At 42.8% G+C, this 15,455-nt stretch overlaps 1 protein-coding gene and 1 long non-coding RNA gene across 2 annotated transcripts; one reads left to right on the plus strand and one right to left on the minus strand.

Annotated features, from left to right (window-relative positions):
• Positions 1-304: 304 nt before the first annotated feature.
• LOC117595591 lies at positions 305-3,004 on the plus strand. The gene is made up of 3 exons (XR_004576853.1): positions 305-354; positions 577-625; positions 2,945-3,004. It is a non-coding gene; the product is annotated as an uncharacterized LOC117595591 (long non-coding RNA).
• A 1,256-nt stretch (positions 3,005-4,260) lies between these two features.
• On the minus strand, positions 4,261-13,889 carry cd109 (CD109 molecule). Its single transcript, XM_034297269.1, has 26 exons — positions 13,865-13,889; positions 13,674-13,782; positions 13,399-13,534; positions 13,039-13,148; positions 11,921-12,172; positions 11,435-11,539; positions 11,268-11,330; positions 11,004-11,183; positions 10,539-10,685; positions 10,156-10,248; positions 9,760-9,829; positions 9,314-9,419; positions 9,065-9,176; positions 8,766-8,879; positions 8,347-8,565; positions 8,002-8,143; positions 7,179-7,355; positions 6,949-7,030; positions 6,622-6,850; positions 6,301-6,472; positions 5,893-6,083; positions 5,590-5,745; positions 5,359-5,424; positions 4,848-4,990; positions 4,534-4,690; positions 4,261-4,417 (listed from the first exon to the last, which is right to left on the minus strand). The coding sequence occupies exons 5-26, from the start codon at positions 12,026-12,028 to the stop codon at positions 4,307-4,309; spliced, it is 2,943 nt and encodes a 980-aa protein (XP_034153160.1). The 5' UTR covers positions 12,029-12,172; positions 13,039-13,148; positions 13,399-13,534; positions 13,674-13,782; positions 13,865-13,889; the 3' UTR covers positions 4,261-4,306.
• Positions 13,890-15,455: the final 1,566 nt, after the last annotated feature.

Below are 15,455 nucleotides of genomic sequence, written 5' to 3' on the forward strand. Positions count from 1 at the left end.
TTGTACAGATTTTGGATATTTTGGGAGCAAGTATGTAACAGATTTGCACAAAGTGTTTGGGTGATTTTTTCTTCCGGTCAGATTTATTCCCTGTGATTCAAGTAAGTTTGGATGATGCTTATAAAACTCAGTTTTCTAAAAGTGCCACAGATAATATTTGCTCCAAATTGCTCTGGTCTTGTGATTGGGATCATTGTACTGCTGAAAAGTGAATTTCCTCCAAAGCTTCATTTTTGTTGCTGACTGAAGCATCTTCTCTTGCAGTATTTCCCTATAATTTGCACAATTCTAACAAGCTACGCTGCAGATATGAAGCATCTCCACAGCATGACGCTTCCACCACCAAAGTTCACGGTAGGCATGGTGTGTTTTCAAACATGCGCAGTGTTTATGTCACATGCTTTAAGTTTTGGCCCAAAATTTCTAACTTGATCTCAAACCAACATGTTTTCAGATGGTACTTTTTAAGTAATCATTCTTTTTTCATGCCTCTGATATGGGCCAGTATAGAGCTCTTGATTTGGTCGGCTGGTGCACCATTACTCCTTTGTTACTCTCTGTGGCTTCTTTCCCCAGTCTCCTCCCCGGCTGGGCCTGTGTGATGTGATGCAGCTTCAACTCCCTGGTAATAAAATCTATTGTGCTCACTGGTATTTCGAAACACCTGGATACTACTTGGTTCTATTTTCCTAATCTATGCATTTGTAGCGTTTCAACTTCGGATTCAGCTTCAGGTTCAAAGTCTGATCAATCATTCTTCAACATTGAAAGAAAAATTTAAGCAATGTCAATGTATCACAGGTGGAGACCGATCAGTTGTGATGTCATTAGGGCAATTTCTTTCACTGATCGGGAATTTAATACTTGTATTTCAATACAATGTATTTCTTTTTTTTTTAAGGGTTTAAGGGTTTTATAACGAAATAACTGAACAGAATTTAAATGTAGTCTCTTTACTTAATTTTTACAGTAATTTGAGAACATTTGAGCAAATATCTAAGGAAATAATAATAATATCGTATAGAAGAGTGTAGCCCGTGACCAGTATAAGACAATGCAAATAAAGGAAAGAAGCCGATTACAAATTAATCTGACTTGAGTTGAAGGATTGTTCTGATTGTACAAAGTTCACATTGTAAAATGTTAATTACATTATGCCAAGCATTGGCTTAAGTTACAAGGGACTTACTAACTATGTATTGACTCTCTAGACATAAGTTAACAGTTACAAACAAAAAGTATAAATAAATAACGACCGGGCAGACAAAAACATCAAACAACCTTATCAGTTGATTGAAACCAGTGGAAAAAAGGGACCAATGGTATTTTGACTCCATGTTTTTTTCAACTACAGCAGCCCACCAATGAGCAGTTCAAGTTACCGTAACCTCAAACCAGGTGTGTCTAAGGGATGGAAAAAATGCACAAATGGTGAACATTTGAGTAAACAATTCATCTTATATACAGTAACGAAGAATATTTTGAAGAAAATGCAACTTTTTGCGATTTTTCGTTTTAATGGTAAAGGTTTCGCAAAACAAAACATTTACATATTAGAACCATTACACGGGGGAACAAGGCAAATACGTTATTTTTGTATATTCAAAATAATTGCAGTTGTAAACTTAGTTTACATTGTTGGTATATGGTATTTAGCGGGGTCTGTCCAGGCACCTGGGCCTCAAACAGAGTTGGGTAAGAACGGGAGATCAGAGTTAGGGAGCTGCTTCTCAGGGCTACAGTCAGGTCAAAATAACAAAGCTACATTTCCTTAGAGACACTTACCCTGCCAGAGAAAATTCATACTGCCATGAATTTTTAGCTCCTAACTTACACAATGTTAACATCTTCTTAACCTCTCATATTGATCAATACTTTGTCACGTATGTATCCATTTGCAAACCAACTACAATGAAAATCCCTAAAAGGAAACTATAGCTCCTCAGGCTAGGTTTACAATTGCCTATTAAACCCAATTTCACAAATTATGTTAGGTGTTGGCAGACTGAAGCCACCACATCGCATACTATTATGTTGTTATAAAAATGATGTATTTCAACACCCAGAGAAAAGCCTGCATTTTCCCATCATATGGTCCCATGTTAATGTGGGCATTTTTTGGGGCATTTTGGAAAGAGAGTGAGAAAGAAAATAACATATTTGTTGCCCTTTGCATTGGATTACAACACAACCTTTGGATATAAGAGCAGGGTAATGCCAAGCCTGCCATCTACTGGCCACCGGGCAGCCCAGGCTTGTCCGCCATGGAGTGAGGACTGCAGTATTGAGGGCTTGCCCTCGGAGACACCAAATTCCTGGAAACAAAGTATACTTAAATTTTTTAGCGTAGATGCAAAGTGTGTTGTTGACAGACCTTGAAAACCCTGCAGTTGAGGTGTTCTTATAATGATATTCATAACTACATAAAATGCTCTGTGCCATGGTTGCTGGTGTGTACAGCGGCCAGGCTTCTTTACGTTCCTTGAGCTTAGAAAACCTCCTGTGAATTATGTACCTCCCTGTAGACCCAAACCATGTAGGTGAGAGCTGTTCCAGCTGACTTACAGCAGCAACACGTACATTTCAGTGAGTGTCTTTGTTTTTCTTCTCACCACCACCCAGGAGAGGCAAGGCGGCTCCCCGCATCCATTCTTTCCTATGCACAATAACAGTTACATGTATGTACTCTGGTGATAACAATAGTTTCCAGAAAATTCTGTATGATGCGGTTCCACTCTGTCACTCCCCTGTGAGTTATAGTGGACCACACAGCCAACTGGCTGGAAAGATTGGCAGGTTGCTCTCACTGTAGTTTTAATCATTAAGTATGTGGTGTTCCGGAATGTTCCTGGTGTAGCAGCTGCCTACAATACACACAATGTCTAATCCCATGTCTGTCTGTCTGTCTTGTCCGTCCATCTGTACACTGGGAATCCTCATTCAGCCGGCTGTAGACAAGACAGGGAACGAGTTACATCGATTCTGATGGAGTGGTGTTGCGCGGGAACAGCAAGAGCAAGGAATTTCAATGTGAAAGCCAGAGAGCACGAAGCCATCAAACTGTCACTCCGCCGCTTTGATCTGCAGCGCACTAAAGACGCGGTGACGGATGTCCCAATGACAGGTACTCTAGAGACAGTTACACATGTGAGATTAGACATTCCTTCCTTAAGCCTTTTCATCCTTGTTGTATATACAATTGACTGACACTAGACAGAAACCATGGCCTCTCTCTTAGTGTGGCAGAGTGGCACCTCTCCTGAAGCCGTTAAATCTATGCCAACTCTCAGAGGAGCGACAACCAGATGTTGCCATGGGTGCCATTCATCGTAGTGAGCTTAAGCAGATTCATCTGTATGGAGTCATAGGGAGTGCTAGCAGAATAAATCTGAGTACACTATTTTACTGCCACATATTAAGGTTACTGCCTTCTCCTTACACAGGGTCGTAGATGTGGAGTATGAGAGAGTGTAGGATGCTTGTCATGATTTATTTAGTCTGGCAATACATTCACATAATAGTGGATGGAAAACTGTGTCCTGCTAACAGAAGCACATTAAACATTCGATCCAACGCATCAAAATAACTAATTAAACATTACTCAGGTTTGAAAATATACTGATTCAGGCTAAAGCAAATGAAAATAACGTTCACCCCAATGAGAACCAAACACCAATGTCCTTAAAATCTATGAAAGAAAATCATGAAAGGATAAGAGCAGAAGCATGGAAACAGAAATGGGATCCACTCTACCAGCCTCCAGTGAATGTTATTAATTAACATTTTTATACATAGATATTCTCTTCTGAAAATAAAAACAAAAGCCACCCAATCCAGAAGCTCTCTTCTGATATTGGTTTCTACAATATGCACTTAACAGTAGAGCTATGATTACAACCAGTACAAATCCCAAACAGTAGATGGTGCTGTTCTGTCTGGAACTGGTAGAGGAGCCACCGATCAATACCTCGTGCCTACAGAGACCGCAGTCTCTCCCACAGAAGGCACAGAGGTTCAGTTCCTGCATTACCTTTGAGTTGTAGGACCTCACTGCTCTACGCCCTGTGAGATAGCCAAGAAAAATATTGTATTGGTAAACATCGTTTTGATAAATATTGTGCTGGATAGACATTGTGTTGATAAATGTTTTGTGGATAGATATTGTGTTCATAAATATTGTGTGGACAAATATTGTGTGGATACATTTCGGTGTGGATAAAATCTGCGTGGATAAATATTGTGTTGATAACCAGAGGGAGAATAAGAATGGATGACTGTCTTAATGGCTGATTATCTGTTTTGACGGTTACTCACTAGGTTCATAGTAGTCGTAGACCTGAACAACAGCATCTTGCACACGAGACACTTTAAACACCCTTATCATTGGGAATTTGATGCACACCTCTTTTGTGGTCAGCTGCACATAAAATAATTTGGTTGTCACAAGACACAAATTAAACGTCCAGCGTAAAGAAAATCCATTGCGAAACTTTGCTGCTATTATATCTGAACAGAAGGATGAAGTCAACTTACTGAATATAAATACAGGATAACTTTTCCAGAAGCATTCACTATTTTCTTTATCAGGTCTCCCACGGCAACGGCGTTTGGGGCCAGAGTAAAGCCACTGAGCACGCCCACCTCCAACAGCACCATACCTGTCTGAGCTATCCTCTGGCTCGCCAAAAGACTAACACAGAAGTGGATGACATCATTGTACATGGTGGATGTATATTACTACAACTGTCAAAACTATTTGCGATTCAAAACAGGGCCACTGTATGTAACAGATAAAGTTTAAGCCTGAATACAAATGGGCAAAACATTTCAATAGAGATGACAGTTACCTGGTGCATACAGATAACATAATATGGTCCAGGTCATTCTCGTCATCAATCACCTTGACGTCGAGAGAGAAACTTTCATCCTCTTTGTTAGCGGGGCTCATTTCAAATAGCACTTTGTACTTCATGCTGTAGAAAACATTCAGCTGACCGACAAGAGAGAAGGTAGAAGTTAGTTTGTTACTCATGTAAGTAGCTCTGTAAATATATACACTGTAATACCTTCAAAATAAAGTACTTTAAACCTTGTATTTTATTTATAATAATTACATTTATATAATTTAGCAGCCACTCTTATCCAGAAGGACTACCTATCCAAAAGAATACCACAATGATAGAGAGCTTGTAGACACAAGAGAGGAGCCTCATGTTATACATGAAAAACTTATAACCTGAGGTGTTTTTCGATTATGGGATAACATATTAGAGGACAAAAAATGATAGAGAATGGTGCACAAAAAGATTTTGGACAAAAATCTCTTCAGCCATCGATGTGGATCCCTGAATACAATACCTGAAACAAGGCGAATCCTCTCCCCTCCATAAATATGTCGATGACTAAATCATTTTCAGCGTCTATCTGGAAAAATAAAAAAAATGCTTAATACTACAGCCTGGGGCTTTATACGGGGGCTATTTTACTGTATATGGTGTCAGATAACAGATAATGTAACATATTGTATAACTGTCATGCAACTGCCATCTTGAAACATGTGAAGACTACTACTTTGGGCAAATGTTCTACCTCTTTGTTCTGGTTAACCAGGTGGTTTGAGGAGTTGATGATGAAGTGGGACAGCTTAGGAGAGGCTGATGTAGACACTTCTATCTCCAAATCAATGGCATGTGCTCCACTTAAAGCAGCATAGACAGACAGAGCCTTTAAGGCCACCACTGTGGCCTGAGAGAGGGAAGAGTCAACGCTGGTATCTTTGTAAAACAACAGGAAAACGTTCACTTACAGACTGAGACAGGGCTATAGAAGAACATGGCCAGGAGAAAAGGAAGGCCTGACGGTATTCTACAGCATGTAAGGTTAGGGTCTGACCTGTGTGCTCCCGTAACCTCCCAGGTGGTTCCTCTGCTGGCTCAGCCACTTCATGAGGTCGAAGCCTTCCTCAATTCTGGCCTGCTGGTTTAGGGCCAGCAGTACATAGGCCGCCATTTCTATATCTGCTGCGCGTGGCTGCCACGAGTCAGTTACCTCTACGCTAGACGTCCTCCAGGCTGGGACACCATCTGAAGGGACAGTCCGGTCAAACAGGGTCTCTCAGGTAGATGGGTTGCTATCACCTCATCAACAGTATGCACACACGCATTATATCACATGGCTGGTGTTGATGGCTGAGATCGTACAGTTACTCAACGGATCACTCAAAAACAGCATAGATTATCAACACCCAGTCATGAGCCATCACGGCTGGAATCTGTCTCCTCCCTGGCAACATACTGTCACCTCTGAAATCAGCTCTCCTCATGAGCTCCGTCAAGACTTTGTCGGCCACACGACTGTTGGCTAGAGACAGGGCGTAGGCCACCAGACACAGGCTGTAGTTACTGGACACCCCGCTGGCCACTCTGTCTTCCAGAAAGGTCTTGGCAATGGACACGTTTGCTTGAAACATGCTCTGCGCAAATAAGACAGTGGGGGACAGCGTGACAGTGACAGAAAACGTGTGGACGCTGGACTTTGGACGTTAGCTTTCAATAAGATGTCGCACAATCTCAACCTTCCTGTCGACATACAGTGGACGAAGCAAACTTTTGCTTTCCTCACCATGTAGATCTTGTCCTCCAGCAATGTCATCAGTACGTATGCAGTGAGAGAGACGGGTCCATCCAGGCCTCCCTGCAGCTCAGTGTTTATGAGCGTGCCCACCTCAACAAACTCTCCATAGGATCTCTGCTGCTGAACCAACCAGCCCAGGGCCCTTGTGACAACACTCTGGTCAATCTCCATAAAGGACTGGGCCTGCAGGAAACACCTCAGGACAAATGCTGTCAGCCTGGACACCAAAAAAAAGTGTGAGAGCAGAAATGTAAAAAAGAATGCCTTCAGTCTGAACCGAAAACCATTCATTTATTTTTATTATTTTTTACCTACCAGGTACTGCCAGACTTGTCTCTGTCTCCAAATGCACTGAAAGAACCATCGTCTCTCTGAAATGACAGTTCTTTCTGATAACCTGAACAGAGGAGTGAGACGCCGTGGTAGTCACAATGCAACCCCATTACGGATACAACATTTGAACTGAGATTTGATCACCTCACCACTGTGGAGCATGGGTCATATCACACCGAGCTAACCAGGGCACTCACGGTGTCAGTGCTCACCTTCCATCATGAGTGAGAGAGCCCTGCCGCGGATCCCCTCATTGGACTGGTTAAACTGTGCCAGGTGTTGCAACACATAGACGGCGGGTGCGAAGTGGATCATGTTTTGCTCTCCGGAGCCATGAGGCATCTGAACGAGCGAGCCCAGCCCCGCGATGGACAGGCCCAAGACATCACCTTTCATAGCACGCACACACACATTAAACGGGACGGGAGGACCTCGACCGACATTACACAACCCAAAAAACGTGGTGCTAATTTTGACACCGGTTATTTTAGACGGGAAAACTAATTTGTCATCTCGTGAGAGGACATTTCAGACCAGACACCCTAGACAGAAGAGAAGGAGAATGTAAGATCAGAGGGAGAGACAAGAAAAAGTGGTTATAAAAGACCAAAACATGTCAGCGAGACAAGAAAATAACAAAGAGGAAGATGCTGGAATGCCCTTGGCGTTAAGAACAGATGAAAAATGCATTGTTCAGTAAACACCCAAGACCACACGATTTGACGTCAAATGTTAGTATTCTAAGTTGAGAAATACTCAACACTGCCGGACTAAATTGGTGATCATAACAAACAACCGAGCAGCTGCTCTGAGTTGGCTTGCCACAAATATAGTTTTGCCAGGACATTTCACACCCAACACTGTTAACGACAGCTCTTTCTGGGCCATGTGCCTGCCCGGCATGGTCCATCGTCTAAACACAAAATGAAACATGGCTGTGCGCTGTGGTTGAGTTCACGTGACACCTAAACAGAAAACAGAGCTGTGTTGGTGATAACAAAAGATGAATGCTACACGGTAGGGATGAGTACATACCAACCACTGTTATGTGAGCCCTCTGGCTGCCTGGCAGCACTTCTTGGGGAAAGGAGAAGTGGAGCTGTCTGGACAGGTTCCGCGTTGACGGAGGCACCTCCAGAAACAGTGTCTCAGAGAACCACTGTTCTTTACCCTCGGGCTGGGAGGACACACACAGTGGTTACTGGATCGGTTTCAAATGGAAATCTAGTTCAAATGAACACTAGTCTGTGGAAACTTAAGGAGAGAGGAAACTGGAAGGGTGTATCAAAGGTGGACAGAGGGATATTTTTAAAAGCATCAAGACTCCATTTTGTAAGTTGGAAACTAAGCTCCATCATGAAACTATTCCGAAAGTTGTACCTTCACAAGCACTCTGCGAACAATCTCTTCCGAGACCTGTCCAGCTTGAGCTTTAACAGTCATCATAATCTCTCCATAAACCAGGGGCCTGATGGGAAAAAGAGTGGCGGCGCCACACTTGCTCTTTAAAGTCACTGTACGTGCTATCACCGTAGAGAAAAGGTCATTGTCTCCCACAGCACCCTGAAAGCTCTGGTTCTCAGCAACCCAAACAATGACCTGTTGGAACGAGAAACAATGATGGATGTTTGCCATCAAGAGAATGGGACAACAGTGTTGATTTCTAAGCCATTTTCAGAGAACAACTTGGGTTTTGGTTGACAGTTTGTAACAAATCACAGTTCATGGTTAGATTGTTAAGGTTCAAACAAAAACACTTGGCTCCCCCATGTTTTGTCTACTCAGCAGAGTTGACTGACCTCCAAGTCTTGTTCTAGATGGTTGAAGAGGTTGACCTCGAGAACAAGCTGCTCTCCTCTGGTGATGCATTCTGGGATATCCAGAGATAGAGAGAAGTCCTTGGACACCTTTAGCTGAGAAAGACATGGAAAAATCTGATTCCATCCTCAGAGATCAGATTTCCCTTAATACATGCCCTAAAATATATTTAAGGAATCGTAGCCAACTGTTCATGTATTACAATCCCATTGAGATTTAATATAATTAAATATATACAGTAGCTCCCCATAGTGACTCTAGCAATAAGAATAGCAAATACCATCTGTGGTTTCAATGTGAGGCCCAAGCCCAGGTTCTCAGACATGACAAACGCCACAGCTCTCCAGGAAGTAATGCTGTCTGGAACAGGCATGTGAAGACTTCTTGACTCACTGATGCACACAAGGGAAGAAGTATGTCATCAACCAGGCCCGGATTCATGTTTTCAATAGCAATGACAGTAGACTGTAGCCTTGTGCATTTTCCAGCAAATCTTCTGTTCTGCATCTGTGCATGTGCTACAGCCCACCTGATGTTGGTGTCCAGCCACAGCCAGGTTTCAGACCCCCGTTCCACGGAGGGAGTCCAGTTCTCCCAGAGCTCTGCCCTCATTAGTGCCTTTCCCTCCATAGTATCTGGTGGATAAATACTTCATAGGCTGCTGTTACACAGCTTGGACCGTTCTCTTAAACAGCGGTTATCAACTCTAGCCCTTAAATCAGCGACTCATTCAGACCTAGGATACCAGGTGGAGACAATTAACCACCTTGTATAAAAGAAAACAACATTACTCCCCAAGATCGGGGTTCCTGGAGTTAGAAACCTTTGTGTAGTATGCAATGTTCCCACAAGAGGGAGCCAGAAATGTAAAATGTATTTGAACTCAAAGCTCAAAGCATAAGACAAAGAAGAGTTCATTTAATAATAGTGCTTATTCAAATGGATTGCACATGTGGATTGTAATTGTTTTCGTACCCGTTTCAGTATCTTCTAAATCTTCTGTTTTATGCAAACCGGCATCCGTCAGTACTACCAGGTGGGAAGCCTAAGGATTGAAAAACAACATTGTACACCAGACACTCTGGACCTGTTTATACAAATTGCACAGGTTTTGTATTCGGCGTATATGTGTGTGGAATTTCAACTGCATTGTTACGTTGGTATTACAACTCCTGGATCATAGCCAAACAACACATTATATCCTTAGAGGCTCCACTCCAAGTCTTTACTATCGTCTATGAAGATGTGAGTGCGGTCTGTCTGATGTAACAGAACATGCTAAATAACCCAGAATCACAGTGAGGCCAGGCTTTGGGTTATTCTGTGCTCAATGTGGTCTATTCAGCAAGACACAATGTGAGGCATTCATACCGTGAAAATGGAGAGCGGGCTGTCCTTCCATCGAGTCATTCCATTCTTGTGAATTTCTATGTCCCTGAAGTATTCAGTCAGGTTCCCTAAAACCTAAGCACAAATCCGCCCACAACACTAGAGTTACCACCATCTATTACAAACAACACCAATACCTCACAACAATACAACCGGCTCTATTACAACCCGCAAGGCCATTTCCCCACCTTCTGGAAACACCATCACCCCACAACAATACAACCTGCTCTATTACAGCCTACAATACTATTTCCTCACCTTCTGGAAACACCATCACCAACCAACAAAACAACTAACTTTACTACACCCAACAGGGTAGTTTCCGAGGCTGGAGAAGATGTCCAGTTATTGTCGGGGTCTCCTACCTCCCCTTCTGCGATGTCACCGTCAATGTCCTCATCCTCCGCAGACACCACCATAATACCAACCAGGGAGCCGGGTTCAAGCACATGGACTGTGAGGGACACCTCCTCCCCCGGCCTCACTTTCTTGCTGCTCCAGCTCAGTGATACCTGGAGATACATGGACATATGAAGATGCCCGCCCCACTGGGTACTACTAAAACCGTCAACACCCTGCATTCATTTCAATGGGTTCTTTTAGTTTTATTACATTCATGACTGGACAGTTGGAAGCAGAGAAAGATAGGTATGGAGAGGGAGACAGGTATGGAGAGGGAGACAGGCATGGAGAGAAAGACGGGGAGGAAAGACACATGGGCTCCAGAGCCAGGCGGCTCCTGACAGAATTGATAAAATGACTATGGAGGAACTCTGTACTGACATCAGAAGGTTTCAAATAAATTTTTGTAGTGAGTAAAGGTCAGTTACTTGGTTCTTTAGGACTCCATCAGGCTTGATGAAGACATCCATGGCATCGTTGATGACCTCTCCATGTTGGACACAGTACACAATGATGCAGGCCTCTGGTCGCCAGGACACAGCAGGGATCAGATCAAAGTGGGAAGAGGTTGCCATGCCAGCAGCCACCACCTGACCCATAGATGTCACCTGCAAGTCGATGACACGATTGGCCAGGGGTCAGAGGTCACCCCAAAGAGCTCCACAGTCTCACAAACCGAGAGAAATACTTACAACATAGTGGAGCTTTGTCAGTTGGAAAGTACTTTCTACATATAAATGAAGAGGTTTTCCAATCTGGAACATACAGAGAAAAAAAGACACCGGACACCTCATATGAAGGTCAGTTTCATTCAGAGACGACATGTTTTAGTGATCTAATATGGATGATAATATGTCACCTCTGGTGTAGAGTGAATGGGTTGGATCTGGACATATGATCCAGTGGGAGAGGAGTGATTACTACTGTAGATCTCCAGAGATGTTTTACTGCCCATGTATGTGGCCTGCAGAGAACAAAAACCAAATCTGATCTTGTGTGGTGTTGTGTGTCAGACCGAAGGCACGCGTGCAGTGTCCTTGGTCCCATGTTCCAAGATATTGTTATGATGCACATTTCATGTTTATTCACATAGACTGGTGACAAGGGACTTTGTTGTAGTAAGCAAATCTTAATCTTCAGTCCCATTAGAGGAATATGTCTCTTTTTACAAGCTGGAGCATACATTTGGTTGTCTGCACATTGTTTAGATTTACTGATTACCTGACACGTGACAATTGATACTTGATTAATTACATTGTTCAGGTCTGTTTCCAAAAGGTTAATTGTGTTGCTATTTGATAGTCCAGTGGTATGCAGAGTAACACATAAAACAGGGTCTATTCACCTGGACAAAAAGCATTTCTACATGTTCCTGTAACCGGAACTCAATGTGTACCAGCCCATCCGCAGGAACCGAGAGGTTCATACGCATATAGATTTCAAAGTCCTCCATATTGTCTTGTAGAGTGTGAGAGTTGAAAGGTTGCCGTTGTTCCTGTCCTCTGGACGTGGATGTTCCATTGAAGATGTCAACGAGCACAGTGTTCCACAGATCCACTTGGGTCAGACGTTCATTGTTGTACCTGGATATTTTTAGCTGAAGGAAGGTATAATGTGTTTGATTCACTAGTGACTACAAGGACGGATTTACGTATTAACTCTAAGGCAACACAGCTTCCTCCACACAGCTTCCTGGCACCCTTGGCAAAGACGAGCAAAAAAAACTACGAACAGATTTAATTGTTTATCAGCTTGATGGGAGACACATAAACACAAAAATAAAATGAGACAAAATGCTTGCCTGAAAATAGCTATTCGCCTACAAATACTCTTCTCCAATATCAGGGCAATAATAAAATGTACTGAAGCTGTGATACACCTACCTGGAAGGGGACCCATGCATATTTGGCCCTCAAGTTGTGAGGAGGATGATTCAAGAGGAGAAAGTCCTCCAACGATCACAGTCGGAGAATTGCAGAAGTTGTTCAAATCATGGGATCAGCATGGTTTCAACACTAGAATTAGATATCACCTCAATGCCAACAAACTATGTGGTCATCTAGCCTCTACTCTGTTCAGGACCTGACATCTAGCCACAGAACTCACTTCCAATCAAAGGTCCAATGAAGTACCAAACTCCTTGCACTGACATTTATGTCTTCCTAAAAGTAGAGTCTTTATTCTCAAAGTAGAATAGAACCTTTGTTCCAAAATAGAGGCTTTTCTGACTCAGGTGAAATTGAAAGCAAATTTATATCAAAGGTAAAGGTTCTATTAGAGCTTCATAAAAATGTCAAGGTGCTCTTTGAACAATGTTACCTCAATATTTAGATTCCTCTCACATTCTGATTTTAAAATCAAGCTGATTAACAATAATGGCATTGTTTCATGGTCATTTTCGGTCATCTTTACCAAGGTAAATTATCCAATAATTCTGGAGGGCCCAATGATTTCTACACTCACATTCGTGGAAAAGTGTAAGGATGGCTTCAGAACATGTGGGACATCGTAGAATTCAAGGCGGTATGTATTTTCTGTCAGGTGCACGTCCACTGTCTTATTGATTATTAATCCTTGGTAAAAGACAGGAAAATATATTTTAACATTTGAACTATACTGAATACATATATAGATCAAACTTTAAGTCACAGATTGATAGGTTGCAATTCATTTTTTAACCAATTTATTTACACTCATCTACACAACAGTTTTTTTTTTTTTTTGCCTTGTTAACTATCTATGCTAGCCAGGACTCACTTGTAAAAGAGATGGAAATGTCAATGTGGTTAAATAAAGGATTATATAGATATATGTACACCTTACCAGTAGATATTTCTGTAACCCATGCTGTAATACGAAGGCCTTCATTGGTGTGATACTTAGAATCCACAAGATCTGTTGGCCTGTGCTGCCATTTCAGATCATCTTTTAGGAAGAGAAACTGGGTTGACCCATGAATCTGAAACAGGTAAACACGATTTGTCAGCGTCAATCCGAAAAGACGAATATCCATTTTGGATTGAACAGTGACTGGCTCAAACTGGATTCGGCTGCTTTGCTGTTAGTTTCACTCTGTAATTTTAGTACAAACGTCTCACCTCTTTGGTTGCATTAACGATAATGGATGAACTGAAATTGTTGTACAAAGCAGATATTGGAGTTACTGTTACGTTGAGGATCCCCTTGACAGACTGCCCATTGGTGTGTCTGGGAATACATATTATTCATGTGAAACAGTAGAATTTACATGTGGTTTTGTATCACATTGTTGTTTTAAAGCCTGACTCACAGAGCAGTCACAGTCCCGAGGAGGTCATTCCACATCACGACCTCTGGGGGTGTCTTCACCTGCACCTTAAACTGGGGCTGTTCTGCAACAAGGCACCATGAAAGGTTCATCAGTCTAACATGCCAACTACTGTGAAAACAGCAATTGTAATGAATAATTAACCTGACTTTTCTAAGCAACCGTGCACTTTGCACAGTAAAGAAAAGCTCACCTTATCCACACTAGTGCGTAGCACCCACTTCCACACAGTCTCACAGTCACACACAGAGTCCCATCCACTCGACACACGGGAGACAGTTATCAGTTACTCATCAGTTATTGGTCAACGAGGTCAGAGGTGATAAATGCCAATTAGGAATGAGGGGGAAGCATAGGTGTCCATGACGGGAATTTAACCAATCTGTTAGACGACCCAATCCGAAAATCATCGCCCTACGCAGTGCAGTGTCCTCTTCACAACTCTGTGACATTGGGATTTGATCCTTAAACAAGAAAGAAGGCTGCCCCCTAGTGGCCCCTCCAAACCCTAAATAACTAACATTTCCAGTCAAATCGGTCAGGAGGATCCATCCTACCGTAGCTGTCCACAATGAAGCGCTCCTCAGTGGCCAGCTCCTGCAGGGGAACACAAGATGTGAGGTGAAACTGGATATGTCACTGATATCCAAAACGACATGTCGCCGCGGGTTATTCTGATCGTAATGGCAATGCAGAATGACAGTAAATCCTACATCCACGGTGACACTGATGGTCCAGGTACCCTTGGGAGCCGTCGGAGGCAGGTGGAAATCTCTGGACACCACGCCCAGGTAACTGGCCAGGGACACCCAACGTAGGGTTAGGTTTCCTGTGGGATCCTGAATTACAGAGAGGGAAAGTTCTCACACACGCCGGAAAGTTCTCACACACGCCGGTCATTTACATGGACGGAACACAGTGCAGAAGTGCACATCCTCTCATCAGCCTCACGGAGGATTCAAGCTCACCCGTATAGAGAGATCCACACTGCCTGAATGTGGCTTGCCGTCCGGTTGAACTGACAGGACTCTCATTCGGACGGTGTCTCCTGGTCTGTAGTTGTGTTTATCCGTCTGGATGAACGTGGTGAAACTCTCAGGGTTGAAGTTTAGAGCGGTTGCGTTGGTGAACAGCAACCTGCCTTCTTGGATTCCCTTGACGATAAGTGTGAGGGAATACCTCTGGTCCACTGAGCTGTTAGGAAACTTAAACAGAAACACCACGGAATACTGCTTCATCGAGTTCATCCTTTCTGTGTAATTAGGATGCAATAAACACCCATGACTGTCATATTTAGTATAACTGTGGTCAAATGTCCTTTTCCCAGCCACAGGCCACCTCAGAAATAATTGCACAAATGAAAAAACACTCACAGAGGGCAGATCCAGAATTCCAGTCTCCCCTTAAATAAAAGAGCAACAATGTTTAAATATATTAGAAATGTTTTTAATGTTTAACTAAGCTAGCAGTAGAGAAGGAATAGAAGTAAATGTCACCTCCTCTTAAAGTGGTCTCCCGCTGCACCAGGCTCATGTTGCCGTTGGTGACTTCTGCTGTGACCCTGACTGGCACA

This window comes from Esox lucius, chromosome 15 (assembly GCF_011004845.1).
Source record: "Esox lucius isolate fEsoLuc1 chromosome 15, fEsoLuc1.pri, whole genome shotgun sequence".
Lineage (NCBI taxonomy): Eukaryota > Metazoa > Chordata > Actinopteri > Esociformes > Esocidae > Esox > Esox lucius.

Excerpts from the sequence above, each read along its gene's own strand:
- cd109 (XM_034297269.1), bottom strand. The coding sequence starts at position 12,028 with ATGGAGGACTTTGAAATCTATATGCGTATGAACCTCTCGGTTCCTGCG. Across the intron at positions 10,249-10,538 it reads GTGACATCGCAGAAGGGGAG|GTTTTAGGGAACCTGACTGA; the intron begins GTAGGAGACCCC and ends ATTTGTGCTTAG. Across the intron at positions 6,473-6,621 it reads TGGAGGACAAGATCTACATG|AGCATGTTTCAAGCAAACGT; the intron begins GTGAGGAAAGCA and ends TTATTTGCGCAG.